This window comes from Trachurus japonicus, chromosome 7 (genome assembly GCF_045865225.1).
Source record: "Trachurus japonicus isolate A0001 chromosome 7, Traja_1.0".
Lineage (NCBI taxonomy): Eukaryota > Metazoa > Chordata > Actinopteri > Carangiformes > Carangidae > Trachurus > Trachurus japonicus.
This window is the reverse complement of record NC_140913.1, coordinates 26,924,648-26,947,392: the sequence shown is the minus strand read 5'-3', so window position 1 is coordinate 26,947,392 and position 22,745 is coordinate 26,924,648. Positions and strand designations below refer to the sequence as shown.

The following is a 22,745-nucleotide window of genomic DNA, read 5'->3' as shown; positions in this document are numbered from 1 at the left end:
GAATAAATTACTGGCATCTTAAATAGGTGACAATTCAAACAGCTGGTTAATATGGCGAACTGGTGTATTTTATAAGAAGCAGTTTTACAAACAGACCATAAACAGACCACATTGGCTATCCACCCCTACGGGGCACTCCAAAAGAAAACAAAGGCACCCAAGGCGGCATCGTCCTGCAAATAGGACAATCAGCTGTATTGTTGAATACAGTGAATATTGGACCCTTGTTTTGTCTGTTCTTTATTGAAGAATCCATATTGCACATGCTTTATCCATATGAAGAATACACTGTGTTCTAATGTGCATGCTGAAGTGCATGGACTCAGAACACATACATGCTCACCGGTCAAGGTGCCTGCTCAGACTCAAGGCTGACCTGCCCTGAATTTAATATATTGTAACGGCCCCAGTTAAAAGCCATAGGCTGTCAGTCTGTCACCTTTAACTCTTTCTGTCAAACACTGGACTACAGGTCATGTCAGTCAGCATGCGGGCCGGTGGTTGGGTGAGAGAGTGGTGGGGGTGGCAGTCTTTTCATGTGAAATCTGACGATTTTAGCCCTGTTTCTGGAAAAACTCACCAACACTTTGAGCTGGGAAGCTGAGCTTGTAGGTTCTAGTCCAGACTGTGGAATAGATTGTTTGTGCCAAAAATCAGAGCTCTGTTCCATTCAGAAGGGTCCAAAATGGCCAAAAAGCAATGGTCATGTTTGCGGTCTCCATTTGCAGGATATACATTTCAACAGCAATTCTTTAATAGCTTCCACGCGCTTTGGGTTATAAGCCTGAAATGTTCAGAGGTTTATCAGGGGCCTAGAGCCATCCAGTGTTTGCAATTACAGACCCATTCTACCTTCACAGGGGTCAAAGGTCAACTTTTCATGTGAAATCTGACGATTTTAGCCCTAATTTCTGGAAAAACTCACCAACGCTTTGAGCTGAGGAACTGAGCTCTTAGTATGTTGTCCATACTGTACAGGAGATTGTTGATGCCAAAAATCAGACCTGTCCGACCTTCACAGGGGTCAAAGGTAAACTTTTCATGTGAAATCTGACGCTTTTAGCCCTAATTTCTGGAAAAACTCACCAACGCTTTGAGCTGAGGAGCTGAGCTCTTAGTATGTTGTCCATACTGTACAGGAGATTGTTGATGCCAAAGATCAGACCCGTCCGACCTTCACAGGGGTCAATGGTCAACTTTTCATGTGAAATCTGACGATTTTAGCCCTGATTTCTGGAAAAACTCACCAATACTTTGAGCTGGGAAGCTGAGCTTTTGGGTTCTAGTCCAGACTGTGGAATAGATTGTTTGTGAGACAGACGATCACCTACCATAAATGGTCAAAGTCCTCAAGTAAGTTTATTGTTTAATGTTGCTACAACTCAAAACACATCTTTCATTTCATAGCATTACCCTACTATTACTACAAATTGCATACGGAATTGATATGAAAGATGTGTTTTTAGTTGTAGCAACATTAAACAATAAAGTTAATCTAGGACTTTGAGCAGCAAAGGTGCCAGGACCGGGACGCGAACCGGCGTTCCTATGGTGCAAAACAAGGTTTTAGCGGAGTGCTTAACCTCAAGACTATCACCACAACCACACTGATAATGCAGTATTTATACTATTTGAAAGTTTGTCTGCTAATATTTAATTAAAAAAAAAAGATATCTGAACTACAATAATTCTTTTTGAGACTACTTATGAATAAATTACTGGCATCTTAAATAGGTGACAATTCAAACAGCTGGTTGATATGGCGAACTGGTGTATTTTGAAAGAAGCAGTTTTACAAACAGACCATAAACAGACCACATTGGCTATCCACCCCTACGGAGCACTCCAAAAGAAAACAAAGGCACCCAAGGCGGCATCGTCACTTAATTGGCCACAGTCTAGTTGTCTCCCTATTGGCTTGCGTAACACAACATATTAAATGCAGGGGAGGTCAGCCTTGCGTCTGAGCAGGAACCTTGACCTGTGAGCATGTACTGTTTGTGTTCTGAGTGCGTGCACTTAGATCTGAGTGTGCAGACATTAGATCTGAGTGCATACAGGGCACATTTGAATGGGAGCACAGGCATGTGATTTTTGAGTTCAAGAAAACATTGCTAGTTTTTCCATAGTATACAGTGATGGAACTTCAGCTGCATTTGTACTTTATTGATAAATCTACATTGCACATATGCTTTATGCACATCAAGACTACACTGACATAGTGTAACTTCCTCCTGTCAATGCTGCTGTGTTCTTCCCTCCTCTCTCACTTCTCTCTCCTCTTTCCACGCTGCTCTGTTCTTCTCTTCTGTCTCGCTTCTCTCTCCTCTTTCCATGCTGCTCTGTTCTTCTCTCCTGTCTCGCTTCTCTCTCCTCTTTCCATGCTGCTCTGTTCTTCTCCTGTCTCACTTCTCTCTCCTCTTTCCACGCTGCTCTGCTTCTCCATTCTGTATGCTGCTTTATTGGCTCAAGCCTGTATTTAAATGAGAGTTAGCAAAGATAATTTAGCAATATCACACGAGAGGGAGTGGGGTGTTGGTGAATATAGCACGGGTGTGATTCGGTCACAGGCCGAGTGCCGCAGATAATCACTCCCCAATTATTTCAGTCACCACCCACCACTGGTATACTAGGCTACTACTGTAAGTATTAGTGGAATTTAAAGCTAAGGATTTTGCATGAAAGCTTGTGTCCTGATGCTGTATATTCATAATTCAGTTGAATCATGTTCCTAAATATATCAAATATCTTAAATATAAGATAAAAAAAAAAAGTCAAATCAGAAACAATCAGTTAATTTCAGTAGTAGCAGCAGTAGTAGTGGTAATAGAAATTGGAGGTAACCGAAATGAATGGTTTGGAATATAATAGTATTACACTGATGTAGTGTATTTACAATTGTGTTTATTTCAGTAATAAAATCCTTGATAAAATGAAATGAAATTGATTTAAAAAAATCTTAAATTTAAGATATATCACCAAGCTGTCATTCTAACGTTGACCCATAGGGGGCGATAGAAAAATGCAAAATGTGACACACACTAATTCTGGTTGTACCCCGTGGGGACTGCAGTACCAGTGTGTGTCCACTAGGAACGCATCAAATTTCACACACATAGACATTTTTCATGTGTATAACCCCAAGGGGACACTTTTAGGAAATTGCATGAGGCGCACCTATTCTAAGTTTTACGGCTCTAGGACGCTTCTACCCGTGGGGACCTCATTTTTGGTCCCCACGGTGAATCAGGTCCCCACCGGGTTGGTATGATTTCAGGTTGACGTCCCCACCGAGATAGAAAAACAAGTGCACACACACACACACACACACACACACACACACACACACACACACACACACACACACACACACACACACACACACACACACACACACACACCTCTCAAACTTAGTGAATTCACCTTGTTAAGAGCTGTTCAATCCACAGTGAAAGAGCTGGAGGCAAAAGCATCAGGATGTCGTTGCATTTAATTAACTGTGTATTCAGACTTCTATCTTACAAACTATACTCGCAGCTATGAGCAGTGTATTCTCTGACTGAAATGATTTGTTTTTAATTAACTGTTGCTACCTACCTTGGCTAGACACTCCCTTTAGAAAGACACTCTGAATCTCAATGAGACCTCCTGGTTTAATATATAAACACACACCTCATGCATTAGTGCATCAGTATTGATCTCATGAATATGAATGTCGGAGCCTCTACAACATTGATCCTCATTGTAATCATAGAGTTGGTTTTAACATGAAGGCAGTGATTGATGACCTTTGTTATCAGATTAAGTGTTTCACGGTGTTGATCTGTCGTTTCATCGCTCCGCGCAGCCTTTCTGCAGGGTCACGCCGAGACGCCCCTGTACCGCTTCTCGCTATCCGACGGCACTCCGGTCACGGCCCAGACCAAGAGCAAACTGTACCGCCACCCCATGAGCAACGAGCCGCAAGGCTTCATCTCCACTCACCTACTACAAAGGTAAGAAAAAAAAACAACTGACAATGCACACGCTCGATGCAAACACAGAAAAGCATACGCCATTTACTGTACTGACAACAAAATGCACTTGACAACAAAAAGCACGGACATATGTATGCGAGGCACCCGAGGCATTCATACCATACAAACCGCTGAAGTAGCAGCTGAAGTAGCTTTTATACGCCGATGTCCTGTGAGCAGTGAAAAGACTCCACACAGGAGCTGCTATTTTAGCTTCATAGTGTGTATCAAGGTTTTTGCAGTTTTCAAACCCTACGCTTGTTCTCCCTCCCTCCTCTTCCTCCACGCAGAGAACCAAACGGTTACCGCTCCGCACAGGGTGGGAACATGATGCCCAACGCCATGAGACAACAGGGCATGGGAGGCCCCAACCCCAACGCCCAGATGAACATGAACGCCAGCGGTGGGATGGGGATGGGCGGAATGGGCGGCATGAACAGGGGCTTCGGCATGAGCGAGCAGGGCCACATGGGTCACATGGGTCCGATGGGCGGCGGCTCCATGTACGGAGGAGGAGGAGGGGGCGGCGGCGGCGGCGGAGGAGGAGGTGGAGGGGGCGGAGGAGGGGGAGGCATGGGAAACCGCATGATGCAGATGAATCAGATGGGCCCGATGAGTCAGGTGGGGCACATGAATCAGATGGGTCCCATGAATCACCCGGGCCAAGGCATGCAGCAGCCGCACCCGCAGCAGCCGCCGTTCCAGAGCAGCGGCGGCTTCGGGCTCAGCGGCATGAACAGTCCGTCGGGGAGCCCCCGGATGGGCGGCCCCCCCCAGCAGGGGCTCCTGATGTCGCCACGGAACCGAGGGAGCCCCAAAATGGGCGCCAACCAGTTCTCACCTGGAGGTAGGTCGATCAGCATTCAGACATTTACAGGGTACCCGCGGGGTCTTGAAGGAATAGTTCACCAAAAAATCAAATTCATTCATTGATTAGTGACTCACCCTCATGCTGATGAATACTCCGGAGTAGTTTTTTATTCCTCAAAGTGCATCTGGAGACAGGGGGAGGCCGGTTCGTAGTCCAACAAAAGGTTTATATGAGACTAATAGGGCCCGACACAAAAACGTCCATAAAACTACACAAAAACCTTGTAATATTCCTCCACACCGCTCATCCGCGGCAATCCAAGTGTGCTGAAGGGATATAGTCCAGAGTTTACTCGAAACAACGTCATTTAGGGAAGTCTGGTCACGTCCGTGTGCATTGCGAGAGTGCGCACCAGGCAAATTCAATACAGGACTGTTTAGGCTGTAAACTCTGGACTATATCCCTTCAGGACACTTGGATTGCAGTGGACGAGCAGTATGGAGGAATATTAAATGGTTTTTGTGTAGTTTTATGGATGTTTTTGTGTCAGGGCCTTTCATTTTTTGGTGAACTATTCCTTTAAAAACTTGAAACAGTCTTAAATTTTATAACCGTAAATTAAGCCCTTGAAAAGGTCTTACATTTTGTTTACAAGTTTTAAATTTAGTTCTCAAAGGTCTTATTTTTTCCCTTTCTTATTTGCATGATACAGCGCAACAACACAACTATATACTAAGTAAACAAACAAAAAAATCATTGGACGTTGCGTTGTAAAATGCTTTTTTCTCCGACTTTATCGATCTCCAACATGAGGTGGCGTTCCAATGCACTGTTTTTTTAATTGAATTGAATTGAAATCTTTATTTCGAACATGCATGTAACAAAATCTCCATTGTCAGAGAGAAAATAAATAAAAAGTTTTATAAAGTATAAAATAAAAAGTATATAACAACATCTACAGGTCTTTGCTCGCGCGGCAATTTCGACATGGCCAAGTGCCAATTTAAACCATTGTGGCTAAGTGACTGATGTATGCACACACACTCCTCTTATGGTTTTGATTGTGTTAATACAGTGTTGAGAGATTGCAGCAGAGTTTTGAAGGGCACACAGACATGCACAAGAACACTGTAGTGTTTATTAAAAAAAAGTTAATGTTATTCTGTTATTCATAGTTATTCTGACAGATTTTTTGCACACCTGAATACAGTAGGTGCGAGGGTGATCTTAAAAAGGTCTTAAAGACCCACTCCCGTGAAAATCGTGTTTTTTTAGCTTTTCACATGTTCCTGTGGCATTTTTCTTGTGTTAGAGCACATATCAGCAGAAAAGGAAGTGCAAAATTGCATTTCTGAGTTTTTCTGCCTTCAAATTGCTGTGAACCAATGGCAGACGCAAACTGGCAGTTTCAGGGAGACTGGAGCTGACGTGTCACAGCTCCAGGGGAGGGCACTAGTGCTACAAGCTCCCGCCCCGCTCTGCATCTGGCTCAGAGGTGAAAGGCTTGACAGCTAGGTGTAGCTGTTGAAGTATAACAGGTATAGCTCACCTGGTAGAGCAGCTTGCACCGTGACCAAGGACTATGTTCCAGTCTGGGATCGAATCCCAGTGTGCAGTTTTACGCTAAACGCGCTGAATCTGTAATTGTACAATGTCTAGCTGTCAGCGAGCGGGGGGGTGGGGTGCGAGGAGGTGGCTGGGCGGGTGCAGAGCAGCGCAGTCTCCGCCCACCCCCCAGAGGTGCATTGCTAATGTGCATGGCTAATGAGCTGGTTTTAAAATGACCAAAAAGGGTCGCGGGAGTGGGACTTTAAAAAGTCTTAAATTTGAGTGGAAAAGTCCTGGGGGTACCCTGATTTAGCATCAGTGTGATTTTATAAAGTGAATAATTTAACTGTTTGATTGGATTCATTTGATTTCATGCGCTTTGTTTCCGCTCCAGGGATCCACTCTCCAATGAGCGGTATCGGCGGCGGCGGCGGAGGAAGCGGAGGGAGCACCACCACCTTCTCCAGCAGCTCCCTAAACGCCCTACAAGCCATCAGCGAAGGAGTCGGCAGCTCGCTCCCCTCCACCCTAACGTCCCCCTCTCCAGCCCACAAACCAGACAGCTCTCCCAGCATCCACTCCTCCTCCTCCTCCTCCGCTCAGCCCACTCAACCCGGCAAACCGGGACAGGACGGCTCCAAAAGCCCGGCGGGCGGCTTAGGGCCCGGTGACCACCACCACCCCATGCACCATCACCACCATCATCAGCAGCATCCGCAGGCCGAGAGCTCTGCAGACCGACCAGACAGCCAGGCAGCTACGGCGACTAAAGAGTCCGCAGAGGGGAGCAACGAGGCGGGCGTGGCGAGTGCCGAGCCCCCCCGGAGAGTGCCGGACAGTAAGGGGCACAAGAAGTTGCTGCAGCTGCTGACTTCGCCCACCGAGGAGCTGGGAATCGGTGGCAGCGGGCCAACGGGTCCCCCCGTGCCACCCCCATCGACCAGCAGCAGCACTCCTGCAGGATCAGACAGCAAGGACCCGACCGGAGGCATGACGAGCCCCTCGTCTACCGGGGTCTCCTCCTCTTCAGCCGGTGCCAATCCAGGCCAGACGACCGGGCCGGGGGGAGTGTCGACGGCGTTATCGTCGGCTCACTACTCGGGCTCGCTACAGGAGAAGCACAAGATCCTCCACAAGCTTCTACAGAACGGAAACACGCCAGACGAAGTAGCTAAAATCACGGCCGAGGCCACGGGGAAGGTGACGCTCGGCGGCCAGGAGGGAGGCGAGGCCGGGGCGGGGGGAGCGGGGGCCGGGAACGGGCCCGGGGGCACCACGGAGCCGAAGCAGGAGCAGCACAGCCCCAAGAAGGAGAAGACCCACGCCCTCCTCCACTACCTCCTAAACAAGGACGACTCCAAAGAGCCGGTGGACGTCAAGCCTAAACTGGAAGAGCTGGAGGGGAAGGGGCCTCCGGGGGCCGCCGGCGGTCCGCCACGGAACGGCGCCGGGTCCGGGACGGGCTCTGCACCCGAGCATCCTGAGAGCAAAATCAAATCAGAACCACCTGATGATGTAAGATTGTGTCTTAGTTCATTCATAATTACTATAATGACATATTATATCTGAGCTGTTTCCTTGAATTCACCACCTGACATTTACATAAAAGACTAATTTGCATTATCTTTAACGTTCAGTTGCACAACCTGGAGTCTATCCTGGGAGATCTGAGGGGTTCAAGCTCTGACTTTTACCCAGATCAGGCTGGAGGTGGAGGGGCGAACGACACAGGGACCAAACCTCAGGGTTGCCATGACGACAGCCTGCAGGGTAGGTGATGATATCAATATAAAATGCCAGTGAAACAACATCTGGCGTCATTGTGTGCTGCCTCTGTGGCGTTTGACTGCACATGTAAGCCTCAATATTTTCTCTCCTTAGCCGAAGTTTTTCTCTGAGCTGGAATGACGTCTGTTTTTCTCCATTGCAACATTTTGTTTTAACAGATCCTCTGACAAAGCAGCAGCAAAAAGAGTAAAACTTTAGTTTTGAAAAGTGCTTTTGGCAATAAAAGTGTTAGTTGTCAGAATCTGAATCTGTCCCACGGCCACGTGTCTGCTGCAGCTACAGCATGAAAACATTTCTGCTTCTAATCACTCTCATGGGAACAACAGCACCAACAAGTAGAAAATCTATGAATGTGTCTGCAAATATAAACCTTGATGGTTTAAAAGTGTTTTTTCCTTTACACCCTCACTCTCTAAATGATGATTCACTGTTGAGGCTGAAAAGGTGAATTTATTAGCATATTGTTTGTGCAAAGTGCGCAGACAGGCACATTACAAAAGCGGTGTTAATTATTTGTGGTTGTTTACTGTGACAATTGTTCATGTATTAATTAATTTCTGAATCAATAAGAATATATTATTGTAAAAAACTCGAAAAATATAATCTTGTTAGATTTCAGGTGTTAGTTTACCACATCACCTGTTCCTAATTTCACACACAACACAGACAATGCTGCTCCTGCTTTTGAGGAAGTTAACCAATCAGTTTATATTCTTGTTTACAGGGAGTCCAGGAATGGGTCCGGGACCCCGGGGCCCCTTCCAGAGGGCCATGTCCATGGACGGGAAGCCTCCCGGTGGGCCTGGGGGAGCAGGCAGACGCCCCATGCTCATCAAGCAGGAGAACGTGATGGGCAGCCCAGACGGCTACCCAGGAAACATGGGTGAGTGTTCAAGTGGCCCAACTTTTAATTTCTGCACATTTTCTCACCACTGTCAGGGTTTGTGTTTCCCACTTCAGGTTCTTGACAGTGTTTTTTTAATTTGTAGTAAATTTTTGATCAGATAAAGTAATAAAAAACAAAAATTTTAGACATGGTAAATGTTAAAGGGATACTTCACCCAAAATCGATAATTCACCAGTTGTCTACTCACCGTCATGCCAAGGAAGGGTTTGGAGAATTTTCAGAGTTATCAAAACATTTTTGGATTTCCAGGGGCGGTCCGGCTGGCAACGGATTTTCATATAATGGCGGCGGATAGAGCTCACTTTTCAATCGTCCAAAACACACACTATGAAACATCCAGATACCTCCATACTGCTCGTCCTACTCACCCAAGTGTCCTGAAGCCGCAGTCTGTTTTTAGCCTTGTTGTGCTGCGAGATGTTCTTCCATGTTTACATCAAACATCCAATGGTTTACAACGATGAATGAACATCTTGCGTCAAATCTCATGTGCACAAACACCAACAGAGTCACTGGGAGCTACTACTACAACAAGGCTAAAAACAGAGACCACATTAATTTTTTCCGAACAACTTTTTCATGTGGCGGCTTCAGGACACTTGGGTCAGTACGGATGAGCAGTATGGAGGTATCTGGATGTTTCATAGTGTGTGTTTTAGATGATTGAAAAGTGAGCTCTATCCGCCGCCATTGTATGAAAATCCGTTGCCAGCCGGACCCCCCCTGGAACTCCAAAAGCGCTTTGATGACTCAGAAAGTTCTCCGAACCCTTCCTTGGCATGACGGTGAGTAGAAAATTGGTGAATTATTGATTTTGGGTGAAGTATCCCTTTAAAGACCAAGAGTGGGCCACATGCTCTTCTTTAACACTATAATAGTACTGATATATGTGCATCTGATGTTTATTCAACACCAGGACCAATGAATAGGGGCATGGTCCCCCAGAGGTCTCCCATGGGGGGGTCGGGGGAATGGGGCATGCCGCGCTCCAGTGCCAGTCCCGTGGGCTCAGCAGGACACCCGGCCATGATGCGCCCGGGCATGGAGTACAACAACGGCAAGGCCATGATGTCTGGACCCATGGTCAGCCGCTCCAACAGCGTGCCAGGCACCAGGTCCATGCTGCAGCAGCAGCTCATGGATATGGGTACGTCGTTACACAAGTCGTCAGACACATCGTATTTCACGACATTTATGTTTGAATATCTAAGAAAGATCTGGTAGAAGTAAGAAAGTACAAGTAATCATGAACATCTGTAATGGCAGTGGACTAAACTGCATTATCCCGTGGTTGTGTCTGTGTTTACAAATGTGTGAAAATCTTTGTGATGTGCGTAATTATGTGCTTTCTTTCTGTGTAAATGAAAATCTTCTGTCTTTTTTTTGGTGTAGGAGGCTCAGCTGACATGGGTATGGGTATGAGCCCCTTTAACCAGCAGGGGCAGCCCAACCAGTCGCCCTCCTGGCCAGATACCATGATGGGCATGGAGGGCAACAGGTGAGTCCAACTTTCCTCATTGTCTGTTTTCGTAACTAATGAGTTAAAGGGATAGTTCAACATTTTGGCAAATTGGCCCATTGCCATAATCCCTATAGTCATAGCAGTAGGTTTGTTACCTTTAATTGTCGGTGCAAGCTATTTTTAGAATGGCGGAGCAGAGCCGCGAGCTGCTCAGAGCTACGCTACAGAGGCTAATGGGATTTATTTTTTTCCCTCATCAAACTCATCAAATACACAATCCAACAACTCCAAAACGCTCTGGTGGACAAGTTGTGACCTGCACATTCACCACGCTATGAGATAATAACAGAACGTTATGAGACAGAGTTGTTTTAGAGGGAAATGCAGAGCAAAATGCCGTTTTGGAGTTGTTGGATTGTGTATTTGATGAGTTTGATGAGGGAAACCAAGAAATCCCATGAGCCTCCGTAGCGTAGCTCTGAGCAACTCGCGGCTCTGCTCCACCGGTCTAAAAATAGCTTGCACCGACAATTAAGGGGCTGTGTCCACCAGACGCGCTTTCAGCTCTGACAGCGCTCTCAGCGCTGCTTTCCCAGCGCTTAGCGCTCTCTCTCTCCCTCGTCAGAATGCCGCTGTTGCTAGGTTACAAAACGAGTCCTCTGACACTTCCGTGTTCCGGCCTTGTTTAATGTAAACACTACAACGAGTGTAAGAAATACACAATAGCATTAGCAGCAGCTTTTGACATGGACCCTGAGGTCGGCCTACCTTCAATACAAGTGTGGGTCATGATATAAACCGAGCCACGTCTCCGGTTGTGTTGCTGTCGGTAACGTAAGTCCCGCCCCTTCTTGATTCTGATTGGTCAGTGCGGTGAAAAGTGACATTGACGAGCGTAGCGCTGTTCTAAAAGTTGAACAGATTTCAACTCGAAGCGCTCTGAGCGCCGCGACAAAAAGAAGCAAGCGCCCAGGGCGTTTTACCGCCGAGGGCGCTGAGCGCTGTGAGCGCCCAACTCAATAGGGTTTGAATGTAAAGTAGACGCCCAGAGCGCTGAAAACGCGTCTGGTGGACACAGCCCCTTAAAGTAACGAACCTACTCCTAAGACTATAGGGATTATGGCAATAGGCCAGTTCGCCAAAATGTTGAACTATCCCTTTAAAGTGGCCTGAGTAAGTAATTTTTCCTCAAAACTGATGCTGAGCTTCTCTGTGATGTAGACGGCAGTTTGGCAACACCCTGGACGATCTTCTGGTGCCTCCCACCACCAGTGAGGGTCAGAGCGACGAGCGGGCTCTCCTGGACCAGCTGGACTCTCTGCTGAACAACACGGACGGCATCGCGCTGGAGGAGATCGACCGAGCCCTCGGCATCCCCGACCTCGTCAGCCAGGTGAGGTCACAGCAGAAGAACTGAGAAAAGGACGGATAAACAACATGCAGAGCTCTGTCCTCTTGTAGATGCTTCTAGAAGTGATGTGAAAGTAGGTAAGATCAGTCCGCTCGTCATGACTCAGAAGTGAGCGTTCGTCTTCGCATTAGATATTTCGGTCATGACTCACTGTGTTCAGACTGTTCTGTCACTGAGCGGAGATAGATGAGCCCAGAGGGATCCGTCTGTTCTGCTTAGAAAAAGACAATTACGGAGCCACCCAATTGGAAATTAATCAATGAGATGGAGAAGTTTGACAAACTTCTCTTTTTGTCCTCGTGTCCTATACTATGTACTCCAGACCCAGGGGCCAGAGCAGCAGATGGAGCCTTTTCCCGGACAGGACGCATCCATGGTGCTCGACCAGAAGCCTCTGTACGGACAGGGCTATCCCGGACCCCCCGCCATGCCGATGCAGTCTGGCTACGGAGGGAACCCCATGCAGGGTCAGGCCCAGCAGGGGGGGTTTGGGCCCATGCTCTCACAGATGGGCCAAGGTGGCAGTTTCCCTGGTATGGGTGGGATGGGGGGCATGGGGCACCCGCGGGCGAACATGATGAGGCCCAGGATGATGAGCGCCAACAAGCCCATGAGGCTCCAGCTGCAACAGAGGCTGCAGGGACAGCAGGTGAGGATACAGGGAACTAATGCCATGTTTAGCGTATTAATGTGTTCATACTGGAGCACTTACATCTGTAGATACATACAGATGAAAATCAGTGGAGGTTTTACATACAGTCAGAAATAACACATAGATTTATAACTTCAGAAAGATGTATTTTATCTGCTTAAATGATGATTGCACCCTAGAGTTGTGACAGATCAGTGATGTCATTTTCTGTTACTACAAAAGATTTTACAACCTCTGTACAGATGCATCTCAATAAATTAGAATAACATGGTAAAGACCATTAGCCCCAACCAAATAATGAGTGCATATAGATGGACATACTTTTTTAGAAGACCAACATTCATTAAATGTAAGCCACAATCATTGCACTCAAAAAAAAAGGAAAGAGATGAAATGTTTCATTCTGTGTATATCTATATAATGTCACCTTTTGAATTGAATTACTGACATAAATAAACTTTTCCATGATATTCTAATTCATTGAGATGCACCTGTAGTAGATGACTTATGTTGTAACTGCAGAAATAGTGCACCATCAATTTAAATATTAGATTTATCTGTGAATATGTCATAAATGTGGGACACTGTTTGGGTAATATTTGTCAAATCCTACATTGGATGTTATTTTTCCATCCCCAGTTCATGAATCAGACGCGGCAGGGCATGGGCATGAAGATGGAGAACCCAGGAGGAAACCCTGGCATGAGGCCTGGCATGCAGCCGGGCATGGGAGCACAGGTAGGCGACAAAAACACTTAAGTTGTATCCACCTGATGAATCACTAGATTTGTGTTCAAGGCCTGTGGAACGAAGTGAAGAAACGTAGCGTCTGTAGGAGAAGATCAAATCAGTTACGGCCCAGGTGTGAACAATCTGCAACTCCCCCGACCATCTCCAAACCCATGGGGGTGATGTCACCGATCGTACTTTAGTGCCATTTTGTAATAAGCCATTCTTTATGAAGGGTTTGCTAGAACTAAACTAAACTAATGGCTTTAATAATGGTTAATAAATCTCATTTAAATAACTCGAACATTAATGAGAACAGCTGTGGGGTTTGCTGCTTTCTCCAGGATACTTCACTTTTTAGGTCTTTGATTAATCAGGACGTCCCTTTAATGCAGGAACCACAACCACAGTCTCCAAAATAACAACTAACATTTAATGCAGACTTGATTTTCTATTTGAAAACTGTGAAACTCACAATTATTTCTTACTGTATTACCAACATCTTTATCTTCCCATCCAGAATCATTGTTCTTATTCATGATAATCACAGTGATCTACACCATTATCAATGTCTTTAGTTTCAACTTATACACTAAACCAGTGGTTCCCAACCTTTTTTGGCTCATGACCCCATTTGACATCATAAATTTCTGGCAACCATGTGCAGTCACGTGATCGCAGCCGTCAAACAAGATGCGCAAACTCAGATATTTGTATATGCTGCATTTTATTTGAACTCGATTTATATTTGAGAAAGTGAAAGTATCGAATATAGTTGTTTAAGATTGTGTGTTATTGTGTTTTTAATCATAATTTTAAAAAAGAATAATAATTAGCTAAAAAAAAAAAATTATCATAAGTCTTTTTTTATCAAATACTAGACATTCCAGGCGACCCCACGTGGGGTCCCAACCCCAAGGTTGAAAAACACTGCACTAAACCTTTATGAAAGGGGCCTATTTTTATTCTTATATGTGTTTGGCATATTTGCCTTAGGTAATACTATACTGACAAGATGCAGACAGAAGCTAGAGAGAGAGAGAGAGAGGATGTCATGTAACAAAGATCCACAGTTAGCTCTGAACCAGGGACACTGCAGGTTTTATACACTACATCACACTCTTGAAACCACAATTACTATTAAGTACGGTTAAAGGTTTTGCGTTACCTCCTGCTGGAATCTGCCACCATCTCAACATTTAATGCATCGGTTCCAAGTTGTGACGACACCAGAAGACAAGCTGTTCAACCTCCTGTCTGTTCGCAGATTCATCTCTGTGTCAGATGAGGCCGACGGCTGACGTTGTGTCTGTTAACTTTAGATGTGTGAATTCCTCCTAAAGGTTAAAGCCATTGATACAACTTTCATCCTTCTGACTGCTGTAGTGGAGTTAAATTTAGAACAAATGCACAAAATGCATCCCACGCTGTGTCCACATCATCTTACCTTTTAAATATTTTCTAAAATATAAGATAAAATATTGTTTCACCCAAAAAAATATTGTCACATGTAAACCATCCTCACACTGGCTGATCGTGTGTTTGTTTTGTGCAGCCGGGCTTCCTCAACGCTCAGATGATGGCTCAGCGCAGCCGGGAGATGGTCACCATGCAGATGAGGCGGCAGCGCATGATGATGCTGATGCAGCAGCAGCAGCAGCAGCAGGCGGCGGCGGCGGCCGCTGCAGCCGCGGGAGGATTCAGCCCCCCGCCCAACGTCACGGCCCCCGGCGGCATGGACAACCCTATGGGAGGGCCAAACATGGGCCAGCCTGGCCCCCAGCAGTTTGGCTATGGTGGGAACTATGGTGAGTTCACAGAGCCGGTGCCCAGTAGAATAATGCTGCACCCTGGTGGTGAGTTTGAGCGCTGCAGGTTCATGTAAAAATGAAGATTTATGTTTAAAAAAAGAAAAAGAAAAAAGTTAAATCATCAAAGGGTTGTCTGTGTACATCTCTCTTGTCTCTGTTTTTTTTATAGTCAGACCAAATATTGTTTTTAAATGGATAGTAAGTATCTGAACACACTCCCAGGCTTTAGGATGGTCATGTATTCTCTTAACATGTGTATCAATTCATCTATTAGCTATTTCCTGTGAGTGAGCTCAGGCTGAATGATTGATCTCCACAGGGATGGGACAGCAAGGAGACCCCTCGTTCGGCCCCTCAGGCGGGAGTCCTCCTAACGCCATGATGCCGGGCCGCATGGGGCCGCAAAACCCCATGATGCAACAGCACCCGCAGGGAGGTCCCATGTACCAGGGCGCGGAAATGAAAGGCTGGTCGCAGGGAGGCATGGGCCGCAACAGGTACCAACCACGAGGAACATCTACCACAGTCTGGCTTCAGGTTTTCATCTTCTCGAATGTGTTCACAGTTTAACTCTTCTTCCTCCCCGTCGTCCTTCTTTGTCCGTCTTCTTCCTCAGCTCGTACCCTCAGCAGCAGTTTGGGCAGCAAGGACCTCCGGGGCAGCAGCAGTTTGGGCAGCAGGGTAACGCAGGGCAGTATGGAGGCATGATGATGAACGGGGGCATACCGGCCAGTGGAGGAGGGGGACACATGGGACAGATGGGAGGACAGATGGGGATGAACCCGATGGTGATGGGACGTATGCCGATGGGACCTGATCAGGTACGAGCAGAGGCTCAGGTTTTGGATTTTATATTACGACAATACTGATCATATACGTATGTAACAGACAAATCGAGTCTTGAGTTTGGTAAATCAAGTGAGCATCACCTAAATCTGAGTGTTTTAATACCTATCACTCTCTCTGCTGTGGCTCAGTATGGAAAAAAACAACAGAAATACTGCAAAAGCATTCTTCTATGCTCGGCTGAGGCGAATCAATGTGCGTTAAACAGTCTTGAAGCCTTTTCTGTGCAATAACAGACAAAGAAAGGAGCAGCAGCAGTTGAAAATATTGAATGTAATGTGTAATATAACAACATTTTATTGCCATATTTTCATTGTTAAGTCAACTTGAGATGAACTTTAGTTTTGCATGAAATAAGACGTGAAAGGTAATAATGTCCGATGCTCGGTTGACATTGGCTTTGAGAAACAATTAGAAGAAATAGAAACAATAGTGGCCAGTATCCCATTTAAAGGGATAGTTCAACATTTTGGCAAATTGGCCCATTGCCATAATCCCTATAGTCTTAGCAGTAGGTTTGTTATCTTTATTTGTCGGTGCAAGCTGTTTTTAGAACGGCGGAGCAGAGCCGTGAGCTGCTCAGAGCTACGCTACGGAGGCTAATGGGATTTCTTGGTTTCCCTCATCAAACTCATCAAATACACAATCCAACAACTCCAAAACGCTCTCGTGGACAAGTTGTGACCTGCACATTCACCACGCTATGAGATAATAACAGAACGTTACCAGACAGAGTTGTTTTAGAGGCAAATGCAGAGACTGCTTGCTGAAAAACTGTCCCTGAAGGCAACGTGCATCAGCGGTTTTGCAAGAATTTACCACTAAAACAACTCAGTCTCGTAACGTTCTGTTATTATCTCATAGCGTGGTGAATGTGCAGGTCACAACTTGTCCTTGAGAGCGTTTTGGAGTTGTTGGACTGTGTATTTGATGAGTTTGATGAGGGAAACCAAGAAATCCCATTCGCCTCCGTAGTGTAGCTCTGAGCAGCTCACGGCTCTGCTCCGCCGTTCTAAAAACAGCTTGCACCGACAAATAAAGGTAACGAACCTACTGCTACGACTATAGGGATTATGGCAATGGGCCAATTTGAGCAGCACTGACTTACTATATGTTCATTAAAGGGATAGTTCAACATTTTGGCAGTCTCTCGTACAGGTGGATAATGTGAAACTGAAATGTTTCATGTATGTTTGTGACTCACCTGTTTCCCCTCCTCTCCTCTCCGCCGTCTAGAAATACTGCTGAACATCGTGAGAGACACGTTCATCTCACTGTGATCTCCGTGCAGAGATAGGACGCAGCTGCAGCACTGGAGTGTGTGGACAACCAGGTGGTGTGTGTGTCTGTGTGTGGTGCTGCACTCCCACCAGAAGGGGGAGTGAACTTCCTTTTTGGGACTCGTGGGCCAACAGCAGCAGCAGCAGCAGTAGCAGCAGTCTGGCAAACCTGAGGAGAGAAAAGACAAGACAGTCACACACACACACGCATATAATGGAGTTACACGACAGCTTACGTACAACGCTGGTGGAAATTAGACACACTGTGACTCATTAACACACTTACGGACTGTCCGGCCGACAGCTCTGTGGCTCCTCTCGTAGACTGTAGTTGAATATTCCTCTCTTCATGAGCGGTGCGTGTGCCTCAGTAAACACACTCGCTGCTCGCTGGACCAAACAACAGACGGTGGTGGACAGACAGACCTTTGACGCGCATCACAGACTCGAACAAAACGTGTGCAGACTTCCCCTCTCTCCTTCGTCGAATGTACCGCGAAGCTGTGTGCAGATCTAAACATGTGGGATTCCTCTCTCTCTCTTGTCTCTGAACTAAGTGGGATTTTTTTTTCCTTTTTTTTTTTTTTTTTTTATCTGTCGTCTATCTGCTGCTCCTGGAAGATTTCTGCGACGCAAAAAGTAAAACACGTTTTTTTTGTTTTTTTTCCAGATGATGAGCCAACAGATTGTGACACTCAGATGAATGTCATTAAGCAGTAGCACATTGTTTCGTCCTCCAGGGCGCCGCTGGGCTAACGTACGACTGAATTATTTGTTGGCTGATTGCACTTTAAGGAAAGGCCAACATCAAAAGGATTGTGGCAATATAGAGGCCTTTACCCAAGAAATAACGCATAGCAGCAGACATTTACTGTTTATTTTTGTGTGTGTGTGTGTGTGTGTGTGTATGTATGTATGTAAGAGTGTGTGTGTGTGTGTTCTCCAAGTTTTCCTCTCTGAGAAAACAGGGGCTGTGGATTGGAAATGGGTAACTTTGATGATCTTTGTTCCAAAGTGGGAACCAGTAGAAAGGCAGAAAGCACAGATTTTATCTTCTCTTCTACAGCGAAACGATTTATTACGACAAGAGATAAAAAAAATAAAAAAAATTCATAGTTTGTAAATCATTCTGAAAAAGAAAAAAAAAATCTCTCTTGTGAAACAAACAGGACTTGGATTAATGTTCAAAACTCCACCTATATTTATACAGATTCACGAGGAGGTCATTTTATCATTCCAGAGGTAATTTTTAAATCCAAATGTTGCAGATATTTTTGGTTACCTTGCACCGATTTACAGTGTTCTACTATACGTGCAGAAATTGATTGATTGATTGATTGTCGATGATAAAAACTGATGTCTGTGTTAGCTCACACTAAGAGAAAAGTGTTAGATTTCGGTAGTAGGTGTGCAGATTTCTAGCAATAATCCTTCCTCCTGGTTTTCCCTCTGAGGACAAAGCTGAAGCATCATTTACTCAAAGCGACAGTTACTGCAGTATTAGACATGATGTCTGGTTTGGAGCTGTTTCTTTTTTCCCTTTTTCGTCTGTGAATATGAATTGTAAATACGCTTCAAATGTACGATATATAAATATATATATGCTTTTGTAGGTCACATACTGTTTTTGCACAGATTGTAAGGCTTGATATTTAAAAGTGTAATTTTCCTATTCCGTCATAGGTCAGCTTTTATTTTCAGTACTTTAAAAAACCATTTGGTTGGAAAAGGAAGGGCCTCTTTTTTTTTTCGTTTTGTTTTTTTTGTAAAAGCAGTACGTGTAGAAAGCACTTTTTTTATTTGTGATCTTCAAATCATGAATTTCTCTTTATTTTCTGAGGACATACTGTAGTCTTAGCTGAAGAGGTGCTAGTGAGTACATTTTTTAAAATAAATTATTTTTCTTTTGACAAAAAATTAAAAGAAACAAAAAAAGAAAACAAAAAGAAAACACAAAAAATGCCTATACAAAAAAAAAAAGAGTTGACACATGATTGTGTTTGGCTTCTAGGGGCCCAGATGTCTTACCAGTATGTGGGGTTGATATTTTATGATCCGAACCTCATGCCTCCCTTTGTGACTTCTTTTTAAGTTTCACTCCTGAGATTCCCGCGCTTCGGCTTCTGCTGATTTCATCCTCTGATATGAGACTTTGGAAATCAGTGCCGCTGTATACCTGTCTATAAGTCTTATTTGTTTCTTCACAGATGTTTAATCCGACATAAGAAAGCATTTAAATCCCTGACTTAACTGTCTTTCTTTTGTGTTTGCGACATTTTTTTGAGTTTGCCTTTTGATTTTTTTTATTCCATCGTATTTTCCTATGAGGTGTTTGTTTAGAAAATGTACCTTTTTGAACACATGCTCAATCCAAAGATTTTTGTTTCGTCATCCTGCAGTGAGTAGAAAACAGTTCCTGACATAGATCGTGCAAGTACTCATGTGTGCTTTAACTGTTGCACATAACCTATAATATACATTGAACTAAAATATGTTTAATTGCATATATTATATGCGCATCCGTATGACATTAGAGTAGAGACGAGTCTGGTTCTGCTGAGGTGGTTTTGAGTTTTTGTTTGTGATTGTTTCTTCCTTTCTGTAGAATTTACACGGCCAGTTGAATTGTGGTGCTGCAAACGGTTTTATTTCACCAGAGAATGTCGAGATTTTCTAAAGAGGATTCATGATCAATGTCATTATGTCTCAGAAGAATAATAGCTCGGAGTTGTTGGTTTTTTTTTTGGTTTTTTTTGGTTTCGTCGTTTTGTTTTTAAAAATCCCGATCTCAATGAAGAATATGAAAGATTGATCTACAGATATTAAAAAAAAAAAAGTTTGTTGTTTGTTTTGCTTTAAAGGAAAGAAACCCAGAGCTAAAGAAAAGAGAAGACACATCTGGGAATCAAACAGTCATTATTACAGGATGTAAAATACTATTGCATTTTTTTCTTACCTTGTTTCTTGATGTTAATATTGATGTAAATACAAATTTATATTTAAACATTACACTGTGTCTGCTGCCTTTTTTGTGATGAAAGTGTGTTTAACTGCAGCAACCGAGCTTCAAGTGCACGTACACAAGAACAAGAACAAGATCTTCTCATCTGAGTATTAAAGAAATGTGATGATGATGACCAGAGTCTGACAGTCTGCATGAAGTGAGAGCTTAGGTGAGCTTTTGTTATTCATCCTCTCACTTTCTTCTTCCCTCAAGTCATCTCTTCCTTTACAGGCCTGAGTGTCACTGGTAATAAAATGTAAATGCACTTACGTTTACAGTTGTCAGCTATAACTCACCCTATGATCAAATGTTACGCTATGAATAATTCAGAACTACGTTGCAGCTTAATCACAAAAAGACTAAGCAGCTAATTTAGACTTTATATCTGTAAATAAAAGAGTTGCAACATGGCTTTTTTTAAACCTCAACATTAATTAGTATAAACAGATATTAACGGATGAGATACAGATAAAGGTTTTTTAATGAGTTTGATGTTGTTCTATTTGCATCATTATTGTAATTAATCGTTATCAGGCTGGTGGTAGATGTAGAAGAGACACGAATCAAGAGTAAAAGGCTCAGATCCAGATGTTTAGGAGTTTGTACACTTTGCTGTGAGTGTTTGAGATCTCAGTTCTCCTGGTTGTGGTTTTGGAGGTGGTTGTCTTTCTTGTTTATCCACTCCACACTGTTCCTGCAGGCTGCTGTACTTTCTCCATCAGCTGTCGCCAATCAGACACATCCAGGTTTCCTGTGAATGAATGAATGAATGAATGAATGAATTTATATTTATTTACGTGTCGTGCACCAATTAAGGCGTCCAGCCTATAAGGGCTTACAAGACACATTATCATCATATTTAGACACCAAACAAAATCATCAGAGCACAGACAAAACCAAACAAAAACAGAAACCACATGGAATTCACATAAATAATTCACTTTGACCAGGCACTTTTTATGAAAGTAGCTATAGTAAAGACTTCTTTTCTGAAGAACCATTCCAACTTTACCTCATCATCAACCCAAAACAACTCCGGTTTCACATTTTGCATTTTCTGAGACAAAAACTGCCTGGCTTCGTCATATAACGAATAACATCCTCAATTACATTTAAATTACATAATGTGCATAGTCTTTCATGCTCAGGTACTGAGTTAAACCGACCTACTTCTATTGCCAGAGGGAGAATCCCAGCCCTCAACTGGGCACATAAAGATCTCTTGGATGTATCCAATGGCAAAGTCACATAGGGTTCTGAACAATATACATTTTTCAATCGGCAATAGGTTGGCAATAGGTTCTGAGCAAATAAGATAATAAGAAATAACTTGTGTTTCACAAAATTAACATTACAACGCAAACCATTAGTGAAAATATGTTGTTGATCAGCCTCGCTAAAAATAGCTTTCATGTCACGATACCAAGGATAGTTATGTGTTTTATCCCAGTTAAAGACTTTTTTGGCTATTCTATCCTCTGGCATAGAAGACAAGCGTGATCCTGTGATTGCATGTGTCTCCTGTTCCCTCTGTAGATTTGCTCTGAACATTCACTGTCCATCTTTCTTCAGTGGATTGCCATAAATGCAGCTTTAACTCTTCCCTCCTGTCAGGAAGTTGTGTTTCTTCTTGTTTTCTCTGTTTATCATTCTGCTCTCTGAATGTTTTTACACTCTTAGTTATAACAAGCTTTTAATTGCAGAGGAGTAGTGTCTTGAGACTGTCCAGTCTTGAGTAGAGTTCATCGGGTCTTTCATGTCGTGCAAGTATCAACTTCAGTGCTGTGATGATGATGAGCTTGCGTGCAGTCGGCACAACTTGAAATCTCTGCAAACTTAGAGTACTAGTCCATGCAGAAATAATATTATGCATTATTAAAACTGTTTATATCTAATCCATCTGTTGACATCTCTGTGCTCTTCCAGGAGCTGGATGAAATATCAATGGCTTGTTGTTTTTGCTTGTTGTCTGTTGGACACTGAGCTGACAGCTTCCTGGTGTCTCATTCTTTAATCATCACAGTTTCCTATGAGCTTTGTGAGTTTTTCTCTACTGTACTTCTGTATTCCCTCAACAGACTCACCTGTTGACTCTGTATGTGTCCCGTTTCATTGACATCTGCTGCAGCTGTGATTACTAGTTGCTCTTTTTCCATCTGAGTGTATTTATGCTCAGTCTGTTCATGACCTTGAGTTTTTCTAGCCTTCATCTGACACTGCATCGGGCTTCACAGCATCTGAATCCTTAAACACACTGTTGTGTTACTACTCACTGGCTCTTTCACTTGCTTCAAGCTCTTCAGTTGTCAGATTGTTTTTCTCCCAGCCGCCTCCTGAGTGGCAACAAACACTGGGATGATTTTTGTTGCTGCACCATCGCCGTGAAGCTCTGTTGTTTCTGATTCGTCCTTGGGCTCTGGCATGTCTTCTATGGTTTGCACTGACTGTGTCCATGTCAGGTTTCGTTCTGTCCTTTTTGC

The 22,745-nt window shown here is 44.1% G+C and overlaps 1 protein-coding gene across 1 annotated transcript in view; it reads left to right on the top strand.

Annotated features, from left to right (window-relative positions):
- The window catches only part of LOC146984933 (nuclear receptor coactivator 3-like), an 84,353-nt gene extending 64,268 nt beyond the window's left edge, over nucleotides 1-20,085 (top strand). The window contains exons 10-23 of the mRNA XM_085782572.1: nucleotides 3,848-3,995; nucleotides 4,307-4,863; nucleotides 6,770-7,890; nucleotides 8,013-8,145; nucleotides 8,888-9,046; nucleotides 9,987-10,217; nucleotides 10,463-10,568; nucleotides 11,754-11,925; nucleotides 12,266-12,592; nucleotides 13,235-13,333; nucleotides 14,880-15,132; nucleotides 15,455-15,632; nucleotides 15,752-15,956; nucleotides 17,218-20,085. Of these exons, the coding sequence (XP_085638698.1) occupies nucleotides 3,848-3,995; nucleotides 4,307-4,863; nucleotides 6,770-7,890; nucleotides 8,013-8,145; nucleotides 8,888-9,046; nucleotides 9,987-10,217; nucleotides 10,463-10,568; nucleotides 11,754-11,925; nucleotides 12,266-12,592; nucleotides 13,235-13,333; nucleotides 14,880-15,132; nucleotides 15,455-15,632; nucleotides 15,752-15,956; nucleotides 17,218-17,229 (3,701 nt within the window). The 3' untranslated portion in view covers nucleotides 17,230-20,085. The remainder of the gene's footprint in view (nucleotides 1-3,847; nucleotides 3,996-4,306; nucleotides 4,864-6,769; nucleotides 7,891-8,012; nucleotides 8,146-8,887; nucleotides 9,047-9,986; nucleotides 10,218-10,462; nucleotides 10,569-11,753; nucleotides 11,926-12,265; nucleotides 12,593-13,234; nucleotides 13,334-14,879; nucleotides 15,133-15,454; nucleotides 15,633-15,751; nucleotides 15,957-17,217) is intronic.
- The last annotated feature ends 2,660 nt before the right edge of the window (nucleotides 20,086-22,745 follow it).